This window comes from Thalassophryne amazonica, chromosome 8, assembly GCF_902500255.1.
Source record: "Thalassophryne amazonica chromosome 8, fThaAma1.1, whole genome shotgun sequence".
NCBI lineage: Eukaryota > Metazoa > Chordata > Actinopteri > Batrachoidiformes > Batrachoididae > Thalassophryne > Thalassophryne amazonica.
Genome location: NC_047110.1, coordinates 20236920 through 20260955, shown reverse-complemented (window position 1 = coordinate 20260955; position 24036 = coordinate 20236920). Strand labels below are relative to the sequence as shown.

The 24036-nt window shown below is 41.5% G+C and overlaps 1 protein-coding gene across 6 annotated transcripts in view; it reads right to left on the bottom strand.

Moving 5' to 3' along the window:
- Window positions 1-22980, bottom strand: part of LOC117515331 (proton myo-inositol cotransporter-like) — a 50111-nt gene extending 27131 nt beyond the window's left edge. For 2 of the 6 annotated variants that reach the window (XR_004562127.1, XM_034175836.1), the window contains exons 1-5: window positions 22207-22977; window positions 6842-7001; window positions 5613-5821; window positions 5138-5246; window positions 2770-2933 (exon numbers count right to left, since the gene is read on the bottom strand). Coding sequence is in view for 5 of the 6 variants with exons in the window: in XM_034175836.1 (XP_034031727.1) it covers window positions 2770-2933; window positions 5138-5246; window positions 5613-5821; window positions 6842-7001; window positions 22207-22645 (1081 nt within the window). In the remaining variant the exon portion in view is untranslated. Of the gene's footprint in view, window positions 1-2769; window positions 2934-5137; window positions 5247-5612; window positions 5822-6841; window positions 7002-22206 lie in introns of all 6 variants that reach the window. The other 4 variants (XM_034175832.1, XM_034175833.1, XM_034175834.1 and 1 more) reach the window with 2 other exon arrangements.
- Window positions 22981-24036: the final 1056 nt, after the last annotated feature.

Below are 24036 nucleotides of genomic sequence, written 5' to 3'. Positions count from 1 at the left end.
AATCATCTACATGCATGATCAGCCACATGCGGGTGCCACGTCAAAGAAAGAAAAATGGTAACACTAACACAGCTTCCTTGGCAGAGGTCATAAATGCAGGTTGGACAATTAAAAGTCACATTACAAGTCAGACAATTAATGTGTTAATTCCCACAACCATAATCAAACTCTTCAGATTCTGCTTTAGTTATTCCAGGGGTTCAGGTTTGGGTTATGCTCAGGCAGCCAGACAAGTCAGGTCAAGAAGTACCGATGCATCCAGCTCCTCATGGAGTCATCCTGATTCATGATTGCCAACCACGCAGGCAAACCTGAGGTTCGTCCCTAACTACTTGGAACAACTATCTGTGGTCATACTGTACATAGATGTTTCCTTGGTCTTGTCCAGTTGCTGAGTCTCATTGATGAGGCACCTGTGTGCTGATCAAACTCAGAAAACTATGCTGCATGTCCACAGTGTCACAGTTGATTTTCCGTCATGATGAAAGTAAAGGTAAACCCGTTAATTCCCGCATGTGTAAATCGCGTTCGGCTTTATTCGCGATTGATTTGTGGACCTTGAAAATTTAGACTACTGTATAATTGATTTGAAGTTTTTTTTTTTTTTTTTTTGGTCAACCTCATTAACTTGCATTTTTTGCTAAGTCATGGTGTGATTTTGTGGACCCCCACTTGCGCGAGTTAACGAGGTTTACCTGTAGTATGCTTCATCTCTAAAAATAACGGAACACTTGACACAAAAGACTACCTTTCACCTGGAGCAAAGAAGTGCAAAGGCAAATCTAAGTGTCAAGACAAGTACATAGTCACGACCTGGTAAAAGGGACAATGGACATCACAGTCAAAGATTCTGACTTAAACGAAGAAGCTGATGATGAAGATAATGATGATGACAACAATGCAGAACAAGGGTACCAAACCCTGCTCCCACAGTGCACCTACCATGCATGTTTTCCCATGCTTCCTAGTCTAGTCACTGCTAAAAACTACATGTGCTCAGCCATTCAAGAGTTACAAAACAGTCAACTTGATTAATCAACTGTGGTTGGAGTGTAAGACAGCAGCAGTTCTTATGCTAAAGAGAGTGAAACAGACGATGAATAAAGTATTCAGGTTACTGTCTGACATGACTGACCACATTATATTGTCATTTTCACTTGTGTATCTAAGATTGGGACACATCAAATGTGGTTTGTTGGTAACGTTACGTTTTTGTGCACCGGTAAGTAAGTTAAGCCCCTTCGGCTGCTCCCTTGTTTTCACTTGGGGTTGCCACAGCAGATCCAAGGTGGATCTGCATGTTGAATTGGCACAAGTTTTACGCTAGATGCCCTTCCTGACGCAACTCTGCATTATTGTGAAAAATGTGGCAGAGGTGTGGTTTGAACTGGAAACCTTCTGCACTGAAATCAAGCACACTAAGCACTTGGCATGCACTGGTACTAAGCAATATTGCTTCATAAGATTTTCTGTCAAGCGTACTGTTCTGGGTCAATCAGCTCTTGAGGCGAGTTGCCGAGCTTTGCAATTTGTTCTTTGGCTTTCGCAAAGACAGACACGAAAATGAAAATGAAAATATTTCCAATGCCTGACTAAAATAAATAAATAAATAAAAATTAAAAACTTCATATTCTGTGGATTTTATTTTTTGTATTATCGGGGTTTACAGGCAAGACCGCAAGTACGATTTTGTGTTCAATTTATGAGTAATTATGAATTCGGAGTGTCCATCCATCCATCCATTTTCTTCCGCTTATCCTAGGTCGGGTCGCGGGGGCAGCAGCTCAAGCAAAGCCACCCAGACCTCCCAATCCACACACATCTCCCCCAGCTCCTCTGGGGGAACCCCCGAGGCATTCCCAAGCCAGCTGAGAGACGTAGTCCCTCCAGCGTGATCTGGGTCTTCCCCGGGGCCTCCTCCCGATGGGACGTGCCCAGAACACCTCTCCAGCGAGGCGTCCAGGAGGCATCCGGAAAAGATGCCCGAGCCACCTCAGCTGGCTCCTTTTGACGTGGAGGAGCAGCGGCTCGACTCCGAGCTCCTCCCAAGTGACAGAGCTCCTCACCCTATCTCTAAGGGAGCGCCCAGCCACCCTGTGGAGGAAACTCATCTCAGCCGCTTGTACTCGTGATCTTGTTCTTTCAGTCATGAGCCAAATCTCATGACCATAGGTGAGGGTCGGAACGTAGATTGATCGGTAAAGAGCTTTGCCCCCCTACTCAATTTGGAGTGTGATCACATTAATATTTCTTGTTTTTCTTGTTGCTTAATGCTGACAAATTACACTGCATTTGTTGTCTTTTGGATAATTGATTCTGCTTTTTTACTTTTCTCTCTGTTTGAGGTGCGGCTCCATCCAGAGATGGGTGTGGTATCTGTTCCGGAAATTGTCCTGTGCCCCGGCAACATTTCCTGTATGTTCGTTTTGTGAATTGTTTTGTAATTTGTGTCAGTAGCATGGCCCAAGCAGAGGGTCACCCCTTTGAGTCTGGTCTACTTGAAGTTTCTTCCCCAGAGGGAGTTTTTCCTTACCACTGCTGCTCTGGGGATTGGTAAGGTTAGACCTTACTTGTGTGAAGCGCCTTGAGGCAACCTTGTTGTGATTTGGCGCTATATAAATGAAAATAAACTGAAAATATTCTTGCCTACAGCCAAAACAACCTAGAACATAAAGTGATGCTAAATTAATTCATGCAACAGTCTATAATTTATGAAGTTATCACATATTAAAATTAAGTAATTACTGAAGCACTAACACAATTACAAACCGAAGAGACTGCCCAGGGTTAACTTCCTGCGGCCAACTCTCTCTACAAGCCAGACACCAACCAATGTGAATGCAAAGTTGGTAGCAGAGGTTACGGCCGCCAACCAGATTGCTTGCTTGTCATCATGTACCCCAGCCATCTGCAGAATTGTAGCGCTGTAGTACCTGAATTCAACAAGGGGGGGTGGGGGGTGGAGAAAGAATAAATAAATATGTTCATACCCTGACAAAAACACCAGTTTTCAGGTTCCGGCAACACTTTAAAGTCGACAAAAAATAGAGAAACAGCGTCAATTTCAAACCCCACGGATTCTGATGGTGTACAGAACAACAGACAAAGAACGGGTCGACCACCATGAAAACAACTGATGACAAACATTGTGAGAACTGTGAAGGAAAACAGTCAGTGACATCAACAAGGACCTTGTAGACCGGTAAAAAAAAACAACTTTTGTAACAGAAACATAGTGGCCACACCAGAAGATGCAAATGATTCATCAACATTAAGAGTCAGAAAGCCAGAATGGAATTACGCATTGAGTACACAGATGAGCCACAACGGCTCTGGAACAAAGTGGATGGATGACACCAGGATTATCCTCTACAAAAGTGATGGAAGAACCAAAGTGTAGAGTAACAAAGGATCTGTTCACAATCCAAACATACAGTCCAAACACATCTATGAAATATGGTGAAAATCCCATCAGGGTTCATTCTTGTATGGCTGCTTCTGCAACTGCTTCACTGGTCTATGTTGATGATGTACAGTAACTCATGATGGAAGCAGCAGAATGAAGTCAGAGGTCTATATGAACATATTGTCTGACAATTTAGAGAGAAATACATCCAAATTAAAGAATGTCACAAGACAATAATGCAAAACACACTGTCAACACAACAACGGACATCATCAGGAAGACAAACTGGAAGGTTTCAGACGGACCAAGTTGCAACCACATAGACTGACAATGCTCTGAAATATCATCATTTATCTGTCAGAGCCAGGTGAAAAGTGGACGTCTGCCTTGGACTCAACACATACACAGGGAAGCACACCACATGGCCAAAATGCTGTAGCTGGCATTCCCTTACTAGTGTAGCAGATAACAGAAACAATCCTGCAAATGGTGATACAAGCATCAAATTCAGCACAAATACTCAGACAGTAATCTTTTGAAATAACCAATTATCCACCTGAATTTTCAATAGGCAGCCAGGTCAATTGAAGAATTACACAGCGGTCAAAACTAAAAGATGCTCTAATCATTTTGAAAACTATATCACATTATTTGCTTTATCGTAACAATTCCAAAAAGGTATAGTTTGGACAATCTGTGACTGAATGTTATGGAGTTATGGGGTAAAAACTGCAAGAATGGTGACAAAGGTCAGTTTCAGTTTGTACAGGGGTCAAAAATTAAAGTTGCCCCAATTTTGGGAAAAAGTGATGCAAATTATTGGTTGAGCTAATAGGATGAATAAATGGAACAGTTTTGACAGTGTTGAATGCTTGGTCCCCAAAGTAAAGGTCAAACAAGTTCAACGTCCACTGGATTCTATGACATGTCACATATATCAACCTGTAACATGATAACTAAGCATGACATATGGTCCGAACTATTCCTTTTTAAAACTCTGTGAACTCAACTCAACAATTTTAGGTCAAATCACCCACACCTACTGCTACGTCTCACAAATATACAGTAAGACATGAACCACTGGGATCCTACACACGTCAACCTTAGTTCTCAGGATAGGTACTGCATCTACAAACACCTGATCCAAAACATTCACCAACCCAAACACAATGACTCTTTACTCAGCTTCTCATGTGCTGCAATCAAGGTGTCCACTGATTCCACAAAGAACACAGCATCATCTACAAAGTTAAAGTAAACCTGTCCTCACTGACAAAGTCCCTGTTCTCCAAGCCAGCACCTAGTCCATGCAAGCACTGAACAGAACACAGCAGGAGCCACAACACATCCCTGACAAATACCAGAATTCACTAGGAAGAAGGCACATTGACCATGTGACCCACAGCACCTGCAGTACCTGTGTATAGACTGGCTATGGTGTTCAACAACTTGTTGGGGATACAACAAATGTTCAGGATGTCCCAGAGAGCAGTCCAGACAACCTAGTCATACCCTTTGAAGAAATCAACATAGACTGCAAAAAACAAACAAACAAAAAGGTATTGTTGTTCCAATACCATTCAATAAAAGACTGTAAATCAAATGCGCTTCACCTCCACTAGACCCTTTACATGTAACATCCAATAACTCAGTCCTGACAACATTTTTCACAGAGTTGGGCAACCAAAGTATTATATGTTTGGTAATACAGAATAAAAAAAGTTAACTTACATGACAGTGTTGATCCCAGCCAGTTGTTGAAACATCTGAAGGCCGCACCCAACAATTAGAGCCCGGCGTGTTGGACCGTAGTTGAGAATGCGTAACATTATGAGGCCCCCTGTGAAACAAGAAACCCGTGACAGGTAGCTCATGTGATCATAGAATATGAACATTTCATCTTTTGCATGTCTGACATATATTAATTGTCACATTATAACAAGTTAATATGCCAAATTGCAGCATACAGTACTTGGGATATTTGAATATGCTCCATTCCTATTACAACTGGAATTTCCAACCATAGTGGTCAACCAAACTTCCTGAATCTCAGTTCAACGTGATAGTTTCAACATGACAGCTCACAGTCATGACATCAAATAACACTTCCCCACTTTGAAATGTTGTATATTACAGTTGCTATCATACATCACAAAGTTTTGATTCATCTTCTTGGAACTACAGATGTCTGTCCTGTTTGTGTCACCTCCGATGGATTCTTTCGCCTCCTCCTCAATGCTGGTTTTGATGGAGTTGTACTCTTCTTCAATGTTTTGGCCTCCCCTGATCTTGCTGAGAACTTGCCGGGCCTCTTCACTCCGGCCCTTCTGAAGAAGCCAGCGTGGACTCTCCGGCAGAAATAAGAAGCCAATTAACTGTACCCCAGCTGGGAAGGCGGCCAGACCCAACATGTATCTACAGTATGGAGAGAAGGAAGAATGAGTAGAGGAGAAAAGGGGAATTTGGTGCGCCCTTATAAAACGATGCGATACAGATCTAGATACAGGGGCTACAATACGATTCAGGAGCAATGTGAAACAATTATTTGTTAAAATATATTCATTTTCCATGACAAATTGTAATAAGCCAAAATTGTCACTGTTTACCTTCTAACACGTCTGCTTTAAAAACCAGGGATATTCTTCAGGTTTTTGCTACTGTGCTGCAACACATTGGTGGTGCCTCTGCTCAGCTTTTGTTTACCACTGGGGGCCACACCGCATACGGTAGCAGAAAGCGCAGCATAGCAGACGCTCAAAAGAAACTATAGGTATTGTGGGCATACTATAAATAGCATATCATAACATTCTCTTTCTGAACAGTTAGTATCAAGTCGTGAAACTACTATAAAGTTCAAACAGGTACATTTTTCTGTAATACTGACTACTGATATGGGACATGTTGGTTTTGTTTTAACCTGACGAAATGAAACATTCCTGTGACCAGGCTCATGAAAACCTTGCGATAAACTTAAAATAAATTTTTACTAGAGATTGAAAATGTGGAAGTCGCAACAAAACAAACTTAACTCAGCCAATTTATAACATTAAATTAAATTAAGTCATTATTCTGTTCAAAGCACATTTAGCTTGATCCATAGGCCCACATATCAACATCATCTCATCTTTTGCATTAAAATCAATTTTCAGTTTGTATTGGTTAACTGTTACGCCCGTATTAGACATTTTTCCCTACTGGAGTGTATCTGGAAAGTATTCAGAGCATTTCACTTTTTCCACAATTTGTTAATGGAAAAAAATAATTTTTCCCCTCAAAATTCTACTCACAAAACCTGTTGAGACGTTTGAAATGACTGCACTGTAATTACTGTCATGAACTAAAATTTTGAAGGAAAATGAAGGAAAGACAGAAAAACCAATCAACTCAAGGTGTAGAAAGTTATTTGCAGGACACAAACTTGGAAGAACTTCATACCTCCACCCATCATGACTGAGGAAGCTGAAAGCGCCGTCCACCACACTGGCAATGAACTGGCCTCCAGTGATGAAGAGGGAGTTGATAGTAACCAGTTGACCTCTCAGGTCTGTGGGAGAAACTTCTGCAATGTACACAGGAACTGTCATGGAGGCCAAGCCTGTGGAAAACCAAAAATAAAGTGTCATATGTTAATTCAAACAAGTTCAATATCTGTTGTGATTTTTAAGGGAAAAACAGCACTCTGCATCAAGAACACAATCATTCATTCATTCTCTACTGCTTAACTGGATTCAGGTTGTGGTACCAGCAGACCAAGCAGCTCATCCCACACTTCCCTATCCTCGACCAAGTCCTATAACTCTTCCTGTGGATCCTGAAGCGTTCCCAAGCCAGCTGGGAAATATAGTCCCTCCAGCATGCCTGGATCTTCCCAGGAGCTTTCTCCCAGTTGGACATGCCTGGAAAATCTCCCTAGGGTGGCAACCAGACAGCATCCTCACCAGACATCTGAACCACCTCAGCTGGCTCCTTTCTATGCAAAGCAGCAGCAGCTCTTAAGAACACAAATTTAATTTCAGAGAGGGGACACTCAGGGCTTCCTCCTCCTCACACTCAAATTTACTTTGCCAGATGTACTGGCAGCGGCTCTTACTGGAAACAGCAACTTTTGTTTTTAAAATGAGGATTCACAGGAGGGGTGGTGGCAAAGTGATTAATGCACTTGGTTTCAGTGCGGTAGGTTCCTGGTTCAAATCCCACCCCTGCCACATTTCTCCATGTAATGTGGAGCTGCGTGAGGAAGAGCATCCAGCATAAAAAACCTGTGCCAATTCAACATGCAGATCCACCTTGGATTTGCTGTGGCAAGCACAAGTGCAAACAAAGGAGCAGCTGAAGGGTTTTACCTTAAGAAAATAAAATCACAAAATAACTAACCACATGCTGATGTTCTTTCATTTACATGGAAAAAGGCAGCAACAGTGGTACGTTTACCGCTGTGTTACGTCACCTTTCCTTCTAACAACACTCAATAAGCGTTTGGGAACTGAGGACACTAATTGTTGAAGCTTTGTAGGTGGAATTCTTTCCCATTCTTTCTTGATGTACGACTTCAGTTGTTCAACAGTCCGGGGTCTCCGTTGTTGTATTTTGCGCTTCATAATGCGCCACACATTTTCAATGGGTGACAGGTCTGGACTGCAGGCAGGCCAGTCTAGTACCCGCACTCTTTTACTACGATGCCACACTGTTGTAACACGTGCAGAATGTGGTTTGGCATTGTCTTGCTGAAATAAGCAGGGACGTCCCTGAAAAAGACGTTGCTTGGATGGCAGCATATACTGCTCCAAATCCTGGATGTACCTTTCAGCATTGATGGTGCCATCACAGATGTGTAAGTTGCCCATGCCATGGGCACTAACACACCCCCATACCATCACAGATGCTGGCTTCTGAACTTTGCGCTGGTAACAATCTGGATGGTCTTTTTCTTCTTTTGTCCGGAGGACACCACGTCCATGATTTCCAAAAACAATTTGAAATGTGGACTCATCAGACCACAGCACACTTCTCCACTTTGTGTCTGTCCATTTCAAATGAGCTCAGGCCCAGAGAAGGCGGCGGCGTTTCCTGGATGTTGTTGATGTATGGCTTTCACTTTGCATGGTAGAGTTTTAACTTCTACTTGTAGACGTAGTGACGAATTGTGTTAATTGACAATGGTTTTCTGAAGTGTTCCTGAGCCCATGTGGTAAGATCCTTTACATAATGATGTCGTTTTTAATGCAGTGCCGCCTGAGGGATCGAAGGTCACGGGCATTAAATGTTGGTTTTCGGCCTTGCCGCTTACGTGTAGAAAGTTCTCCAGATTCTCCGAATCTTCTGATTATATTATGGACTGCAGATGATGGAATCCCTAAATTCCTTGCAATTGAACATTGAGAAACATTGTTCTTAAACTGTTGGACTATTTTTTCACGCAGCTGTTCACAAAGTGGTGATCCTCACCCCATCTTTGCCTGTGAACGGCTGAGCCTTTTGGGGATGCTCCTTTTATACCCAATCATGACACTCGCCTGTTTCCAATTAGGTGTTCTTTGAGCAACTTTCCCAATATTTTGTTGTCCCGTCCCAACTTTTTTGAAATGTGTTGCAGACATCCATTTCAAAATGAGCAAATATTTGCACAAAAACAAATTCTATCAGTTTGAACATTAAATATCTTGTCTTTGTGGTGTATTCAATTGAATATAGGTTGAAGAAGATTTTCAAATCATTGTATTCTGTTTTTATTTACATTTTACACAATATCCCAACTTCATTGGAAATGAGGTTGCATAATTTCAGCAAATATTTGCTTTGTTTGTTCCTATAAACTCCTGTCTGGTCCTTTGGCCGATTTCTACAAAACCCAGTATGTGGATGATGGTCTTCCCTGGAATTGCCCAAAGGTCACTTTGCTTTGCACCAAGCTTGGTACACATATGTAGCTGGAATCCCAAACTGCCCAGGCCAAAAGTCAATTATTGTGTTGAAGGTCATGGTGTACGTAGGCCTACTCTTCCCAGGTCCTTTAGCCAATTTATCCCAAGCTTGTTATGCGTGTGAACATCGAGAGTTCATTTTGACAAAAGTTAGTGTCACAGAGTTCAAAGTATTTGATTTTCAACCTACTGTGGATCAAACACTGTACACACATGTACGCAGATTACAGAATTTGCCACGCAAGGTCAGTCAAAGGTCAATCAGGTGAAGGTCAAGACACAAGACAGTGACAAAAACTGATGTACATAGAGAAGCTCCAGATCTTCAGATAATCACATCCAGCTGAAGCGCAGTGAACAATGATTTAAAACTAAAACTGATTTAATGAAACAACATGAATACAGGTCAGAATTAACATTTTGTTTGTCGTTTGGATTTGGAAAATCCCTGCAACTATCCCTGATGTTTGTGTCAGGACAGAGATTTACTGTTTACAGACTATGAACCATCTGTCCAGACTTTATTAATGGCCTTCCCTACGAGTGAGACGTGCACTCTGCAGAGCTACATGGCTATCGAAGCCAGTGTTTATCAAAGTTTATCGGCCAAGGACCACTTAATCAAAAATAAATAAATCTCACAGACCATCTACCTCCCCAAATATCCAAAAACAATCAGTCCGCTTACCACTACAGCAGTATATTTCTATCTTTTAGACTTTGGAGGCATTTTTAAAGAGTTTGAGGAAAAAAATTTAAGTTAGAAAAATAAGACATTAGTTTAAAATGTGACATTTGAAGAAATATACTGGTTGGCCACTAGTGGGCGCTCATGGACCACTCTTTGAGAAAGTCTGCCCAAAGCTTTACCCAGTCTGCTCTGAAAGGACCATTGTCAAAATCAAACACAATGGTTTATACTTTTTAGTCATTTTTCTGCTACTTGGTGCAGGTTTCTGAGTTCATTTAATGTTTTTATTTTGTTGTGTTAAACACTGCTGTGTTGGATTTCCTATAAGACAAGGGAGTTGAGCAGAAAAGTCACATCATCTGATGGATAAATGAATTTGGCTGAGAAACCATGAACCATGCAAGGTACAATGTCCGGCTCGATGAAGATAATATCATTTAATGTTAATGGAATCCTTAGTCCCATTAAAAGGTCTAAGATTCTTCCCGAGAAGAAAGAAACAGCACTTGCAAGAAACTCATCTTTCAGACATTAAACATTGAAAACTTAATAGAATGTTTCAAATAGACTTTTTTTTTTACTCATCACATAAATCAGGTCATAGAGAAGGGGGCTGCAATTTTAATATCCAAAGATATAAGATGCCTTTGAACTGAAAAACAAAGATGGAAGACTTACGTTGGTCAAAGAAAACATAGATGAGAGCTTTATAACTTTTCTAAATATATATATGCTTCATCAAGTCGTGACAATTTTTTTCAGGTTATTTAATCTGTCAGCTTCATAAACACATGGTATACTTATCGACAGGGGAGATTTTAACACGTGCAAATTCCAAATAAGATTCCTCTAATGGTAACAGGCAGACAATTAATTTAATTAATACAGTGCCAAATCACAACAAAGCTGCCTCAAGGTGCTTCACACAACTAAGGTCTAACCTTACAAACCCCTAGGGCAAGCACACGGGTGACAGTGGAAAGGAAAAACTCCCTCTGATGATACTGAGAAAGAAACCTCAAGCAGACCAGACTCAGAGGGGTGACCCACTTCTTAGACCATTCAAACACTTACAAGATTTTTACAAAGTTTTCACCAAGCTCGTGAAACGGAAAACAGAAAAACCAGAATAGCATCAAAAACAAAGTGTATTATTGAGATGAGCACACAGTCATTGGTGCCACACGCAGGGAGTTGTCCTGCACCCTGGGGTGCAGGGCCAGCATCCATCCATTACATCATCAATGGGCCATAGTACAAGCTGTCCTCATGGAGGAGTACATTCCACAAGCAGACTGCAGGGTGCTGCATCAGCTTCAGCCAGGGCATCTCATGGTCAGTCCAGTGGTCTGTGGTGCGCAGCAGTCAGCCTTACGCGTTGTCATTGGTCTCTCGGACAGAGAGAAAAAGAGCAGAATCCGTCGGCCGGAAATAACTGCACCTAAGGTATGAGTTCACCAGCAGCAAATTGACAGGGAAGCAGAGAGAATAGTAAGGTGATTGCCGGATGCTAGCCCTGAGCTTCACTAACAGACCCAGAATTTAGATGAATTGAGGTCAAAACCTGTTCCACTACTAATAAGATGAGTTAAAGGGATAGAAAGCATAATACCATACTATACCGGTATGCTGCCATACAAGAGAAAGAATAAATAAATGCATCTTAAGTCTGGACTTGAATGTCTCTACAGAATCTGACTGTTTATCTCCATAGGGAGATCATTCCACAAAACAGAGGCACGATAAGAGAAGACTCTGTGGCCTGTAGACTTTTTATTCACCCTAGGGACACAAAGTAGTCCTGCGCCCTCAGAACGCAGAGTCTGGGCTGGTACAAAAAGAATTCAACCAATATATATGCACATATATAGAGAGAGACAGATGGATATCGATCTACAGTGAGGAAAATAAGTATTTGAACACCCTGCGATTTTGCAAGTTCTCCCACTTAGAAAAAAGTGGGAGAACTTGCACACACCTTCCAAAGGTGTGGTGCAAGATGGCGCCAGTGTGTTTGTCGGCTTGCCGTAAGCTCCTACCTGTGCTTACCTGTTTGTCTGTGTTCTTACTGCTGCTGCTCTGGAATAGCTCCTATGCCCTAAGAACCTATGATCGATCGATACTGGTCCATATCCAAACCTCCGTGAGGCAACAGACTACTGGATGTTCAGGTGTATTCAACAGATGTCACCCTATGTTTATAAATTGTCCCGTGGAATGCGTCCGCCAGCTCTCCTGTTGCATTTCCAAGTGCAAGAAGAAGCGGCGCAGGACCAGAGGGAAACGCAGTGTTATCCGAGTTCGTATGAGGAGTTTTGCGAGTGTGACCTGTTGTGTGTTGGGGGGGGGCGTGGCTGGATGTTTTGGTGTTCTTTTCTTTGCTCTCCAGGTGGCATGAGGGCTGATTTGTCTGTGAAGAAGGTGCTGGCTGAAGAGTCTTCACCCTCATCAACATCATGGAAAGCACCTGTGATCGGTGCTCATGTGCAACCTGGACGACTTGCAGCTGAAGCAGATAATTGGATGGCGTTCTGCATTTAAGTCATGTGTGATTCAAGCAGAACTGCCGGGAAATCGACCTTGTGACGTTCGTTTGTGAGACGCTGAGGACCGCGCCTGGGTTTGACACTTCGAGCCCGTGAAGCAGGGAGGGGTGAGGACACATGCTGTCAGCACACACGAAAGGTAATTAAGTGTTTAGGTACTTGTTGATAGTAACTTGGTGTTTTGTTACACAGTATACTGGAATTGTAAAGAGAATTGCGCAGTTTGCTTCTCACTGCTGTGGCGTGAAGGATAAGTGATCCTCCACTTGTTGTGAGAAGCTGCTCATTTGCATAAAGTAAAAAAAAAGGACACTGACCTGAGTGTGTTGCTGGCAGCGTGTGTTTATTGGAAGATATAGTTGTATCTGTTGACTTACCTCACCGTCTCTTTGCTTCACAGAGAATCAGTTTGTCGTGTCCACCTGGGGGGTGTTTGGCGGTGGTAGGAAGTCCAGGAGCACCGGCTTTAATCCTTGCGGGCGCTGGAGAGCGAGCCGCGGATCACTCCACCAGAGGGACGTTGTTTTTTATGTTTTTACACTTTTAAACACAGGTGTATAATAAATAGTTTTTGTTTGGAACCGCTTTCTGGTTATTTTTAGCGCTGGGTCCTGTCTGACGCAGGTTCGCTCCTCAATCCGCATCGACACATAACAGTGACCGCTGCGCAAACTTTTCTCAGGCGTTCCGTCGACTACGCGGGCGGACACAGAGGCTTCTACCTGACCCGTCGATGGTGGAACATGAGATACTCCTGCCATCTATCCATCTCTCCAGCTCGGTCTGTGATGTCTGAGTTCTCGGCAGCTCCCCTAAGGCCGCGCGTCCGATGCGGCGGTGTGAACTTCCTGAATATTCGCCCACTGCATCGCTCTCAATCCTCACAGCCTTTGGAATACCTCGCGGCAAAAGTCGCATTATTGAACACAGGTCCATGTTAAACAAGAGCTTTCTTCTAAACGACTTCTTCACTCAGCGTGATCTGGACCTACTGTTTTTAACAGAGACATGGATCGGTGACGGCGCTGGTGAGACATCCGTCTTCGGTGAGCTTTGCCCCGCAAACTGTTCATATATAAGCACTCCGAGAGGTTCGGGTAGAGGTGGTGGAGTAGCTTTGGTTTTTAAAAACCGATTCAAGGTACAGTCAATTCCTGTTCAGCGCATTTCATCATTTGAAGTTCAGTGCGTAAAAGTTGACTCTGCGACAACCCCATTGGTGTGTGTACTTGGTGTGTGACCGCCAAAATCAGATAAAAACTTCATAAATGAGTTTTCAACTCTCCTGTCTCATTATGTTACATTCTATGACCAACTGTTGGTTTCAGGTGATTTTAATATTCATGTCTGCTGCCCTGGAAAACCCATGCTTAGCGAGTTCTGTTCTTTATTGGAATCTTTTGGCCTTACCCAACACATTAATCAGCGAACCCATGTTCATGGCCACACTCTAGATCTCATTTTAACCTATGGGTTTTCCATTGATTCCATGTGCTTTGAGGACATATCTATCTCAGATCATACACCTATTGTGTTCAATGTAAAGTTATGTCACCCCTTGTTTACAACCAGATCCTTGGGCCATTAGTCCCTTCACATTAACTCTTGCACTGTAAAGAATTTCTCTGAATCTTATTTAATAAATGACACTACCACTAGTCTTTCCACTGCACATCAGCTCCTCTCTAGTCCAGAGGAGTTGATGCTTCTTTTCAATAATTCCTGTGTTGCCATCTTAGACACTGTGGCCCCTCTTAAATTCAGACGTGCCAATTTCAAATCCCAACAGTGGCTTGATGAATCTACCCGCCTCCTCAGGCAGGTTTGCCGTAGAGCTGAGCAGAAATGGAAGAAAGACCACCTCATGGTATCCTTAGAAATTTTCAGAACTTCTCTGTTAGATTTTCAATCTGCTGCTAAGAAAGCTAGAGCTAAGCATTATTCTGACATCATAGAAAAACACTCCCACCGGCCAAAAATTTTGTTTAATTGCATCAATTCCATTGTTAACCCCCAGGGATCCCCAGAGGTCGAGGCATCTACTGACCTCTGCAACAAATTTCAAAAGTTTTTCATTGAGAAAATTAACCGCATTAGGGCACAGTTTTCTCCTGCTGTATCTGAAACCCTCCCACACTTCTTCAGTGCCACAGCTATCTTTGACCACTCTGAAGCAGTTTCATATACTGAATTGGGGGATATTGTTAAACACATGAAAACTTCAACAGCTCCTTATGATCCAATCCCTTCCCGAATTATCAAAGATGCATTTGATGTCATTGGTCCAGGCATTCAAATCATCTTAAATTCCTGCCTTGCTAATGCTTTTGTTCCCACCTGTTTTAAGCATGCAGAAGTTCAGCCTCTGCTTAAAAAACATAACCTTGACCCAAAATGTTTAAAAATTTTTTAGGCCCATTTCCAAACTACTATTCATTTCCAAAATTATGGAAAAAGTTGTGTTAACACAGCTGCTTTCCTTTCTCAATTCAGCAGAGAGCCTGGAGCCATTTCAATCTGGCTTTAAGGCCCGCCATAGCACTGAGACAGCCCTGTTAAAAGTAACAAACGACCTGCTGCTCACTCTCGACTCTGGTGACAATGCTATCCTTATCCTGTTAGATTTGAGTGCAGCATTTGACACTGTAGACCACACAACTTTGTTGACCCGGCTTGAACAGTGGGTTGGGATTAAGGTTTCTGCATTAAAATGGTTCCACTCATACCTCCAGCAAAGAACCTTTTCTGTGTCTATAGGCCAGTATTCCTCACCCCCTGCCCCTGTGTCTAATGGGGTCCCTCAGGGGTCCATCCTGGGTCCTGTTCTTTTCTGTTTATATATGCTTCCATTGGGGAACATAATCAGAAAATTTAATATTTCATTCCACTTTTATGATGACGATTCTCAGTTGTATCTTCCTCTCAAATCTGGAAATTCCCTGCAGCCTCTCCTGGATTGCCTGAAAGAAATTAAAATCTGGATGGCCAATAACTTCCTCCAGTTAAATGAGGATAAAACTGAGGTCATAATCTTTGGCCCCTAAAATCCATTAACTCCATCTCCAGGAATGTTGGCTCACTCACTCCATTTGTCAAAACCTATACAAGAAACCTGGGTGTAATTCTAGACTCCCAACTCACTTTTGACAAACAAATCTCTTCTGTTGTTAAAACTAGTTTCTATCAATTAAGAATTATTGCAAAACTCAAATCTGTTCTGTGTTACAGTGACCTGGAAAAAGTTATCCATGCCTTTATAACTTCACGTCTAGACTACTGTAACTCCCTTTACTTTGGTCTCCCTCATCACTGGTGTCACGGCTTCAAATGGTCCAAAATGCTGCTGCTAGGTTGCTTACTAACAGGAAAAAACATGAACATATCTCACCTGTCCTAGCCACATTACACTGGCTTCCTGTCCAGTACAGGATCCAATTTAAATGACTGTTAATGGTTTTAAAGCTCTTCATGGCCTGGCCCCTAACTACATAGCTACTGTCATTCATCCTGCTGTTGCTCCCAGGTCTCTGAGATCTTCCAGTAAAGGTCTCCTTCATGTCCCCCGAACTCGCCTCAAGTTAAAAGGGGACAGAGCTTTTGCAGTCGCTGGTCCCCGACTATGGAACCATCTGCCTCCTGATATCAGAGATGCCCCATCTATTACTGTTTTTAAATTCAAGCTCAAGACACACCTTTTTACACTAGCATTCCCTACTAATTAACCGCTAACTGGTTATGCCATGTTTTGTCATGTCAATGATTGTTGTGTTTGTATCTTGCTGCTGATGTTGTAATCAGTTGTTTTGTTTCTTTGTATATTTCCTGCCTATTTACTTATTTATTTTTAACTATGTACAGCACTTTGGTCAGTGTAAACTGTGTTTAAATGTGCTTTAGAAATAAATTTTACTTACTTACTAAAAAAAAAAAATGTATGATTTTTTAATAATTTATTTGTATGTTACTGCTGCAATTAAGTATTTTAACACCTGTGAACATCAATGCTAATATTTGGTACAGTAGCCTTTGTTTGCAATTACAGAGGTCAAACGTTTCCTGTAGTTCTTGACCAGGTTTGCACACACTGCAGCAGGGATTTTGGTCCACTCCTCCATAAAGATCATCTCCAAATCTTTCAGGTTTGGAGTTTCAGCTCCCTCCAAAGATTTTCTATTGAGTTCAGGTCTGGAAACTGACCAGGCCACTCCAGGACCTTGAAATGCTTCTTACGGAGCCCCTCCTTAGTTGCCCTGGCTGTGTGTTTGGGGTCATTGTCATGCTAGAAGACCCAGCCATGACCCATCTTCAATGCTCTTACTGAGGGAAGGAGGTTGTTTGCCAAAATCTCGCAATACATGACCCCATCCATCCTCCCTTCAATACGGTGCAGTCGTCCTGTCCCCTTTGCAAAAGAGCACTGCCAGAGTATGATGATTCCACCCCCATGCTTCACGGTTGGGATGTTTTCTTGGAGTTGTTCTCATCCTCTAAACATGGTAAGTGGAATTGATTCCAAAAATCTCATCTGACCACATGACCTTCTCCCATGCCTCCTCTGGATCATCCAGATGGTCACTGGTGAACTTCAAACAGGCATGGACATGTGCTGGGTTGAGCAGGGGGACCTTGCTGCCCTGCAGGATTTTAAACCATGACAGCACCATGTGTTACTAATCTAATCTTTGTGACTGTGGTCCCAGCTCTCTTCAGGTCACTGACCAGGTCCTCCTGTGTAGTTCTGAGCTTTCTTAGAATCATCCTTACCCCACAAAGTGAGATCTTGCATGGAATCCCAGACCGAGGGAGAAAATCTATTTAAGCATATTAAAAATCTATTTAAGTATAAAATTTCAAAAAGAAAAAATAATATAGCACCTTCAACTGCACCACAGACTAAAACAGTTAAATGTGGTCTATTAAACATTAGGTCTCTCTCTTCTAAGTCCCTGTTAGTAAATGATATAATAATTGATCAACATATTGATTTATTCTGCCTTACAGAAACCTGGTTACAGCAGGATGAATATGTTAGTTTAAATGAGTCAACACCCCCGAGTCACACTAACTGTCAGAATGCTCGTAGCACAGGCCGAGGGGGAGGATTAGCAGCAATCTTCCACTCCAGCTTATTAATTAATCAAAAACCCAGACAGAGCTTTAATTCATTTGAAAGCTTGACTCTTAGTCTTGTCCATCCAAATTGGAAGTCCCAAAAAACAGTTTTATTTGTTGTTATCTATCGTCCACCTGCTCGTTACTGTGAGTTTCTCTGTGAATTTTCAGACCTTTTGTCTGACTTAGTGCTTAGCTCAGATAAGATTCTTATAGTGGGCGATTTTAACATCCACATAGATGCTGAGAATGACAGCCTCAACACTGCATTTAATCTATTATTAGACTCAATTGGCTTTGCTCAAAATGTAAATGAGTCCACCCACCACTTTGTTATGTTCTCCAATGCCATATACCAACACAGTGCAGAATCGCTACCTAAACTCTGTGAGTGAGATAGATTATCTCGTCAATAGCTTTACATCCTCATTGAGCACAACTTTGGATGCTGTACCTCCTCTGAAAAAGAGAGCCTTAAATCAGAAGTGCCTGACTCGGTGGTATAACTCACAAACTCGCAGCTTAAAGCAGATAACCCGTAAGTTGGAGAGGAAATGGCGTCTTACTAATTTAGAAGATCTTCACTTAGCCTGGAAAAAGAGTCTGTTGCTCTATAAAAAAGCCCTCCGTAAAGCTAGGACATCTTACTACTCATCACTAATTGAAGCAAATAAGAACAACCCCAGGTTTCTTTTCAGCACTGTAGCCAGGCTGACAAAGAGTCAGAGCTCTACTGAGCCAAGTATTCCTTTAACTTTAACTAGTAATGACTTCATGACTTTCTTTGCTAATAAAATTTTAACTATTAGAGAAAAAATTACTCATAACCATCCCAAAGACATATCGTTATCTTTGGCTGCTTTCAGTAATGCTGGTATTTGGTTAGACTCTTTCTCTCCGATTGTTCTGTCTGAGTTATTTTCATTAGTCACTTCCTCCAAACCATCACATGTCTATTAGACCCCATTCCTACCAGGCTGCTCAAGGAAGCCCTACCATTAATTAATGCTTCGATCTTAAATATGATCAATCTATCTTATTAGTTGGCTATGTACCACAGGCTTTTAAGGTGGCAGTAATTAAACCATTACTTAAAAAGCCATCACTTGACCCAGCTATCTTCGCTAATTATAGGCCAATCTCCAACCTTCCTTTTCTCTCAAAATTCTTGAAAGGGTAGTTGTAAAACAGCTAACTGATCATCTGCAGAGGAATGGTCCTATTTGAAGAGTTTCAGTCAGGTTTCAGAATTCATCATAGTACAGAACAGCATTAGTGAAGGTTACAAATGATCTTCTATGGCCTCAGACAGTGGACTCATCTCTGTGCTTGTCCTGTTAGACCTCAGTGCTGCTTTTGATACTGTTGACCATAAAATTTTATTACAGAGATTAGAGCATGCCATAGGTATTAAAGGCACTGCGCTGTGGTGGTTTGAATCATATTTATCTAATAGATTACAATTTGTTCATGTAAATGGGGAGTCTTCTTCACAGACTAAGGTTAATTATGGAGTTCCACAGCGTTCTGTGCTAGGACCAATTTTATTCACTTTATACATGCTTCCCTTAGGCAGTATTATTAGAAAGCATTGCTTAAATTTTCATTGTTACACAGATGATACCCAGCTTTATCTATCCATGAAGCCAGAGGACACACACCAATTAGTTAAACTGCAGGAATTAAATTCAGATAAAACTGAAGTTATTGTACTTGGCCCCACAAATCTTAGAAACATGGTGTCTAACCAGATCCTTACTCTGGATGGCATTACCCTGACCTCTAGTAATACTGTGAGAAATCTTGGAGTCATTTTTGATCAGGATATGTCCTTCAATGCGCATATTAAGCAAATATGTAGGACTGCTTTTTTACATTTGCGCAATATCTCTAAAATTAGAAAGGTCTTGTCTCAGTGATGCTGCAAAACTAATTCATGCATTTATTTCCTCTAGGCTCGACTATTGTAATTCATTATTATCAGGTTGTCCTAAAAGTTCCCTGAAAAACCTTCAGTTAATTCAAAATGCTGCAGCTAGAGTACTGACGGGGACTAGAAGGAGAGAGCATATTTCACCCATATTGGCCTCTCTTCATTGGCTTCCTGTTAATTCTAGAATAGAATTTAAAATTCTTCTTCTGACTTATAAGGTTTTGAATAATCAGGTCCCATCTTATCTTAGGGACCTCATAGTACCATATCACCCCAATAGAGCGCTTCGCTCTCAGACTGCAGGCTTACTTGTAGTTCCTAGGGTTTTTAAGAGTAGAATGGGAGGCAGAGCCTTCAGCTTTCAGGCTCCTCTCCTGTGGAACCAGCTCCCAATTCGGATCAGGGAGACAGACACCCTCTCTACTTTTAAGATTAGGCTTAAAACTTTCCTTTTTGCTAAAGCTTATAGTTAGGGCTGGATCAGGTGACCCTGAACCATCCCTTAGTTATGCTGCTATAGACTTAGACTGCTGGGGGGTTCCCATGATGCACTGAGTGTTTCTTTCTCTTTTTGCTCTGTATGCACCACTGCATTTAATCATTAGTGATTGATCTCTGCTGTCTTCCACAGCATGTCTTTTTCCTGATTCTCTCCCCTCAGCCCCATCCAGTCCCAGCAGAAGACTGCCTCTCCCTGAGCCTGGTTCTGCTGGTTTCTTCCTGTTAAAAGGGAGTTTTTCCTTCCCACTGTCGCCAAGTGCTTGCTCATAGGGGGTCATTTTGACCGTTGGGGTTTTTCTGTAATTATTGTATGGCTTTTGCCTTGCAATATAAAGCACCTTGGAGCAACTGTTGTTGTGATTTGGTGCTATATAAATAAAATTTATTTGATTTGATCTTGTGTTTCTTCCACTTTCTAATAAATAATCATAACAGTTGTTGTCATCTACCAAGCTGCTTGTCTGTTGTCATGTAGTCCATCCCAGCTGTGTGCAGGTCTAGAATTTTGTCCCTGGTGTCCTTAGACGGCTCTTTGTTCTTGGCTATGGTGGACAGGTTGGAGTGTGATTGATTGAGTGTGTGAACAGGTGTCTTTTATACAGGTAACAAGTCCAACAGGTGCAGCTAATGCAGGTAAAGAGTGTAGAATAACAGGGCTTCTTAAAGAAAAATGAACAGGTCTGTGTGAGCCAGAATTCTTGCTGGTTGGTAGGTGTTCAAATATTTATTTGCAGCAATAAAGTACAAATAATTTTTTTTTTTTTTTTAAATCATACATTGTGATTTCTGGATTTTTTTTTTTAGATTATGTCTCTCACAGTGGATATGCACCCAAGATGAAAATTTCAGACCCCTCCATTTTTTCTAAGTGGGAGAACTTGCAAAACCGCAGGGTGTTCAAATGCTTATTTTCCTCACTGTATATAGAGAGATATATAAATATACTGGTTACATTTATTGTGCAATTAATTGATGAAATCTTGACATTGCAGATTTCTGACGGGACCAAAGAGATAAACAGCCAAATGCAGAACAATGGGATAATAGATGTATGGAAAGAATTTCCCCCTGAGGTTTGCAACTATGCACATGACTCCAACCCTCATACTGTTCATTCCAGAACTGATTAGTTCATGATTTCTACAAAGGATAGACATAGAATAATGGACTGTGGAATGGGGATTATGAATATTTCAGATCATGCTCCCATATTTATTTCCCTCTGTGTTCAGCCGCCATAAAAATATTCTGGTGACTAAATTCTAGTATATTTAATGGCCCACATATAAAGGAACAATTTCAAAACAGAAAAAAATTATAGAATATATTGGACAGAATGGTAATGGAGAAGTAACTCCAGCTGTGTTATGGGAGCCCTGTGTAACTGCATTTCTGAAGAGATCAACTGCAATATCATTTTTTCTGAAAAAGGAATGAGAAAACAAAAAAGGAGTAGTTACAGTCAATTTTAAAAAAAAATTGTAAAATGACTAAAAAAACAAAACAAAATATAAAGTTGGTGAAGAAATTAAAGGTAAAAGTGAGCTAGACAGTCTATATACAAAAGATAATTGACATAATGAAAGCAGAAGTAAATCAATGGAAGTTTTACCCCCCCCCCAAAAAAAACAAACAAGAGGCAGATTCCATTACTTATAAAATATGAGACATATATATATGGGTGCATGTGTTCCTTACAGTTTGTGAATTGTAAATATTCCAGAATTGGACCTGGAACATACCAGAATTATGCTACTGCACAAGACTCCCAGAAGTTTGCAAAGCTGTCATTGTCCAAATGCAAAAAGTGTTGTTTAAATTTCCAAACTTTTTATGTATTTCACAACAATTAAACCTGAACTCGTACCTTACTCCTAACCCATAAAAAAAAAACAATTACAAGGTTGCTGAGCAACTGAGACATCATTCTTCAGAGCTTTAATGCCACACCCTTCCAGAAACTGAATGGAACACATGCACAACCAACCAGGAGTGCTGGAAGTTCTAACAGTTATGTGATACATACAAGTCCAGATGAAGCATAGTCTCAGGAAAAAAAAAAAACAACAAAAAAAAAAACTTGACAGCACACTCACCGATACCCAAACCAACTATAATCCTGCCAACAAGAAGGACCGTCTTATCTGGAGCAAAACCGAGGACGATGCTGCCCACAACGAAGAGGAAGCTGGCCACCAAGATGCAGATCTTGCGTCCCAACCATCCATTCAAGGAGCCTCCGCTCAGCGCCGAGAGGGCAGCAGCCCCTACGGTGCTGGACACCAGGAGCTCTTGCCAAAGGGCACTCAGGTTCATCTCCTTCTTTAGGAGCAGCATAGCCCCGGAGACCACCCCGGTGTCGTACCCAAAAAGAAATCCTCCCAGTGCTGAGAAAACTGTCAACAAGTAGACGAACTTCGGTGAGGCGACCTTCTGGTCCAGAGAGTCAGCGCTGCTGGCAGCGGGCGGTCTAATGAGACTCCGCTCTCCATCGTCCACCGCGTCCCGTCTCCTGCTGTCCATAAGGATGCTCATTTACTTTTCAGGCTGTTCTCATCGTAGCCGGTGGACAAAGAGGAAAGTTGTTGTCCAAATTAAAGCAGGAAGCCTGTGACCGTCACTCGGATCACATGACACCTGTAGCTCCTGGTGGGTAGTGTCGAGACAACCTTCGACTTCGCTTTCAATAAAAATAAATATAATAATTGGGACGCCGTTTTGGTGTCGTTTACAAAACCCAACTTTGAAGCGAGTAAGAAAGTCGCAAACACAGGAAGCCCGTGTTTTAACTCGCTAAATAAGCTAAGGACAACATTTACAGCTAAAGCGCAGCTACATTTTTATTTATGTATTTTACCATCAAGATGTTCTTCGTGGAGCATTACCGCCACCAGCTGGACTGGAGTGTAAGTCAGACGCCATACAAACCGCTGAAGCATAAAAGGGCGGCCATCTTACCACTCGCAAGTTATGCGGACAGCTTATTAGAATGTCAGCAATTTCAAGTAATAACTGAGCTGATTCTCTCATTTCCTTATTTTTGTTCTCCAGATAATGTAACCTTCATCCCTCCTAGTATATGTTAGGCACGATTAGCTATTTATTTATTCTCTTTCTTTTAGTACTTTGACACTTTCTCCCCTTCTATTCTCAATTATATCTCACTGGGACAAATACTTAATTCTAAAATTTATGATTCTTTAATCAAAGTTAATATAAGTTTTGTGTAATCATCAGCAAGCTTATTGATATATATCTATCATGAACAAAAATGAACAAGAACAAAAGTGGATAGATAAAAAAGTCATGATGGATAATACAGTAATAGTGGATGTTTTTTAAATAGTTGCAGTGAAAGAATAAAATACCACTTAACTGGCTACAAGAGAGTTAGTTTTCCCTTGAAATGACACGTACAGCCTAATATTAGTAATGAAGCTCGTAGCAACACCTAAAGCTCCAAAACTATGCACAAATAGACCTAATAAACGTCTTAAAATAGTTCGTCCAACACAAAACTCAACATGTGGCTGCACACAAGCCACTATTATCTATGGCTATATGCTGGATTAAGGGATAGAACTCTTCAAATTATTGTTCATTACTTTCCATTTCAGTCATACACACATGCACATGAAGGCATTTTTTTTAACCAAACTCATAAAGAATAAAGTTGCGTGCACCTGGTTAAAGATCGGTAGAAGAGCATTCAGGAGCGGCACATGGGAGTGCTAATATGGCGGCCGATTTGCTTCAAAAATACTGGCCAATGAGCCATCCAGTGCTACATACAGATCAGTGGTGCTGAGACCATACGTCGTCTGACTGGTCTACGTTGGGGGCGGGTCAACCCACAGACCACGCCTCTGTTACGTACTGCGTGACACAGAAACTTACAGTAAATTCCGGAAAATTGCCCCAACAGG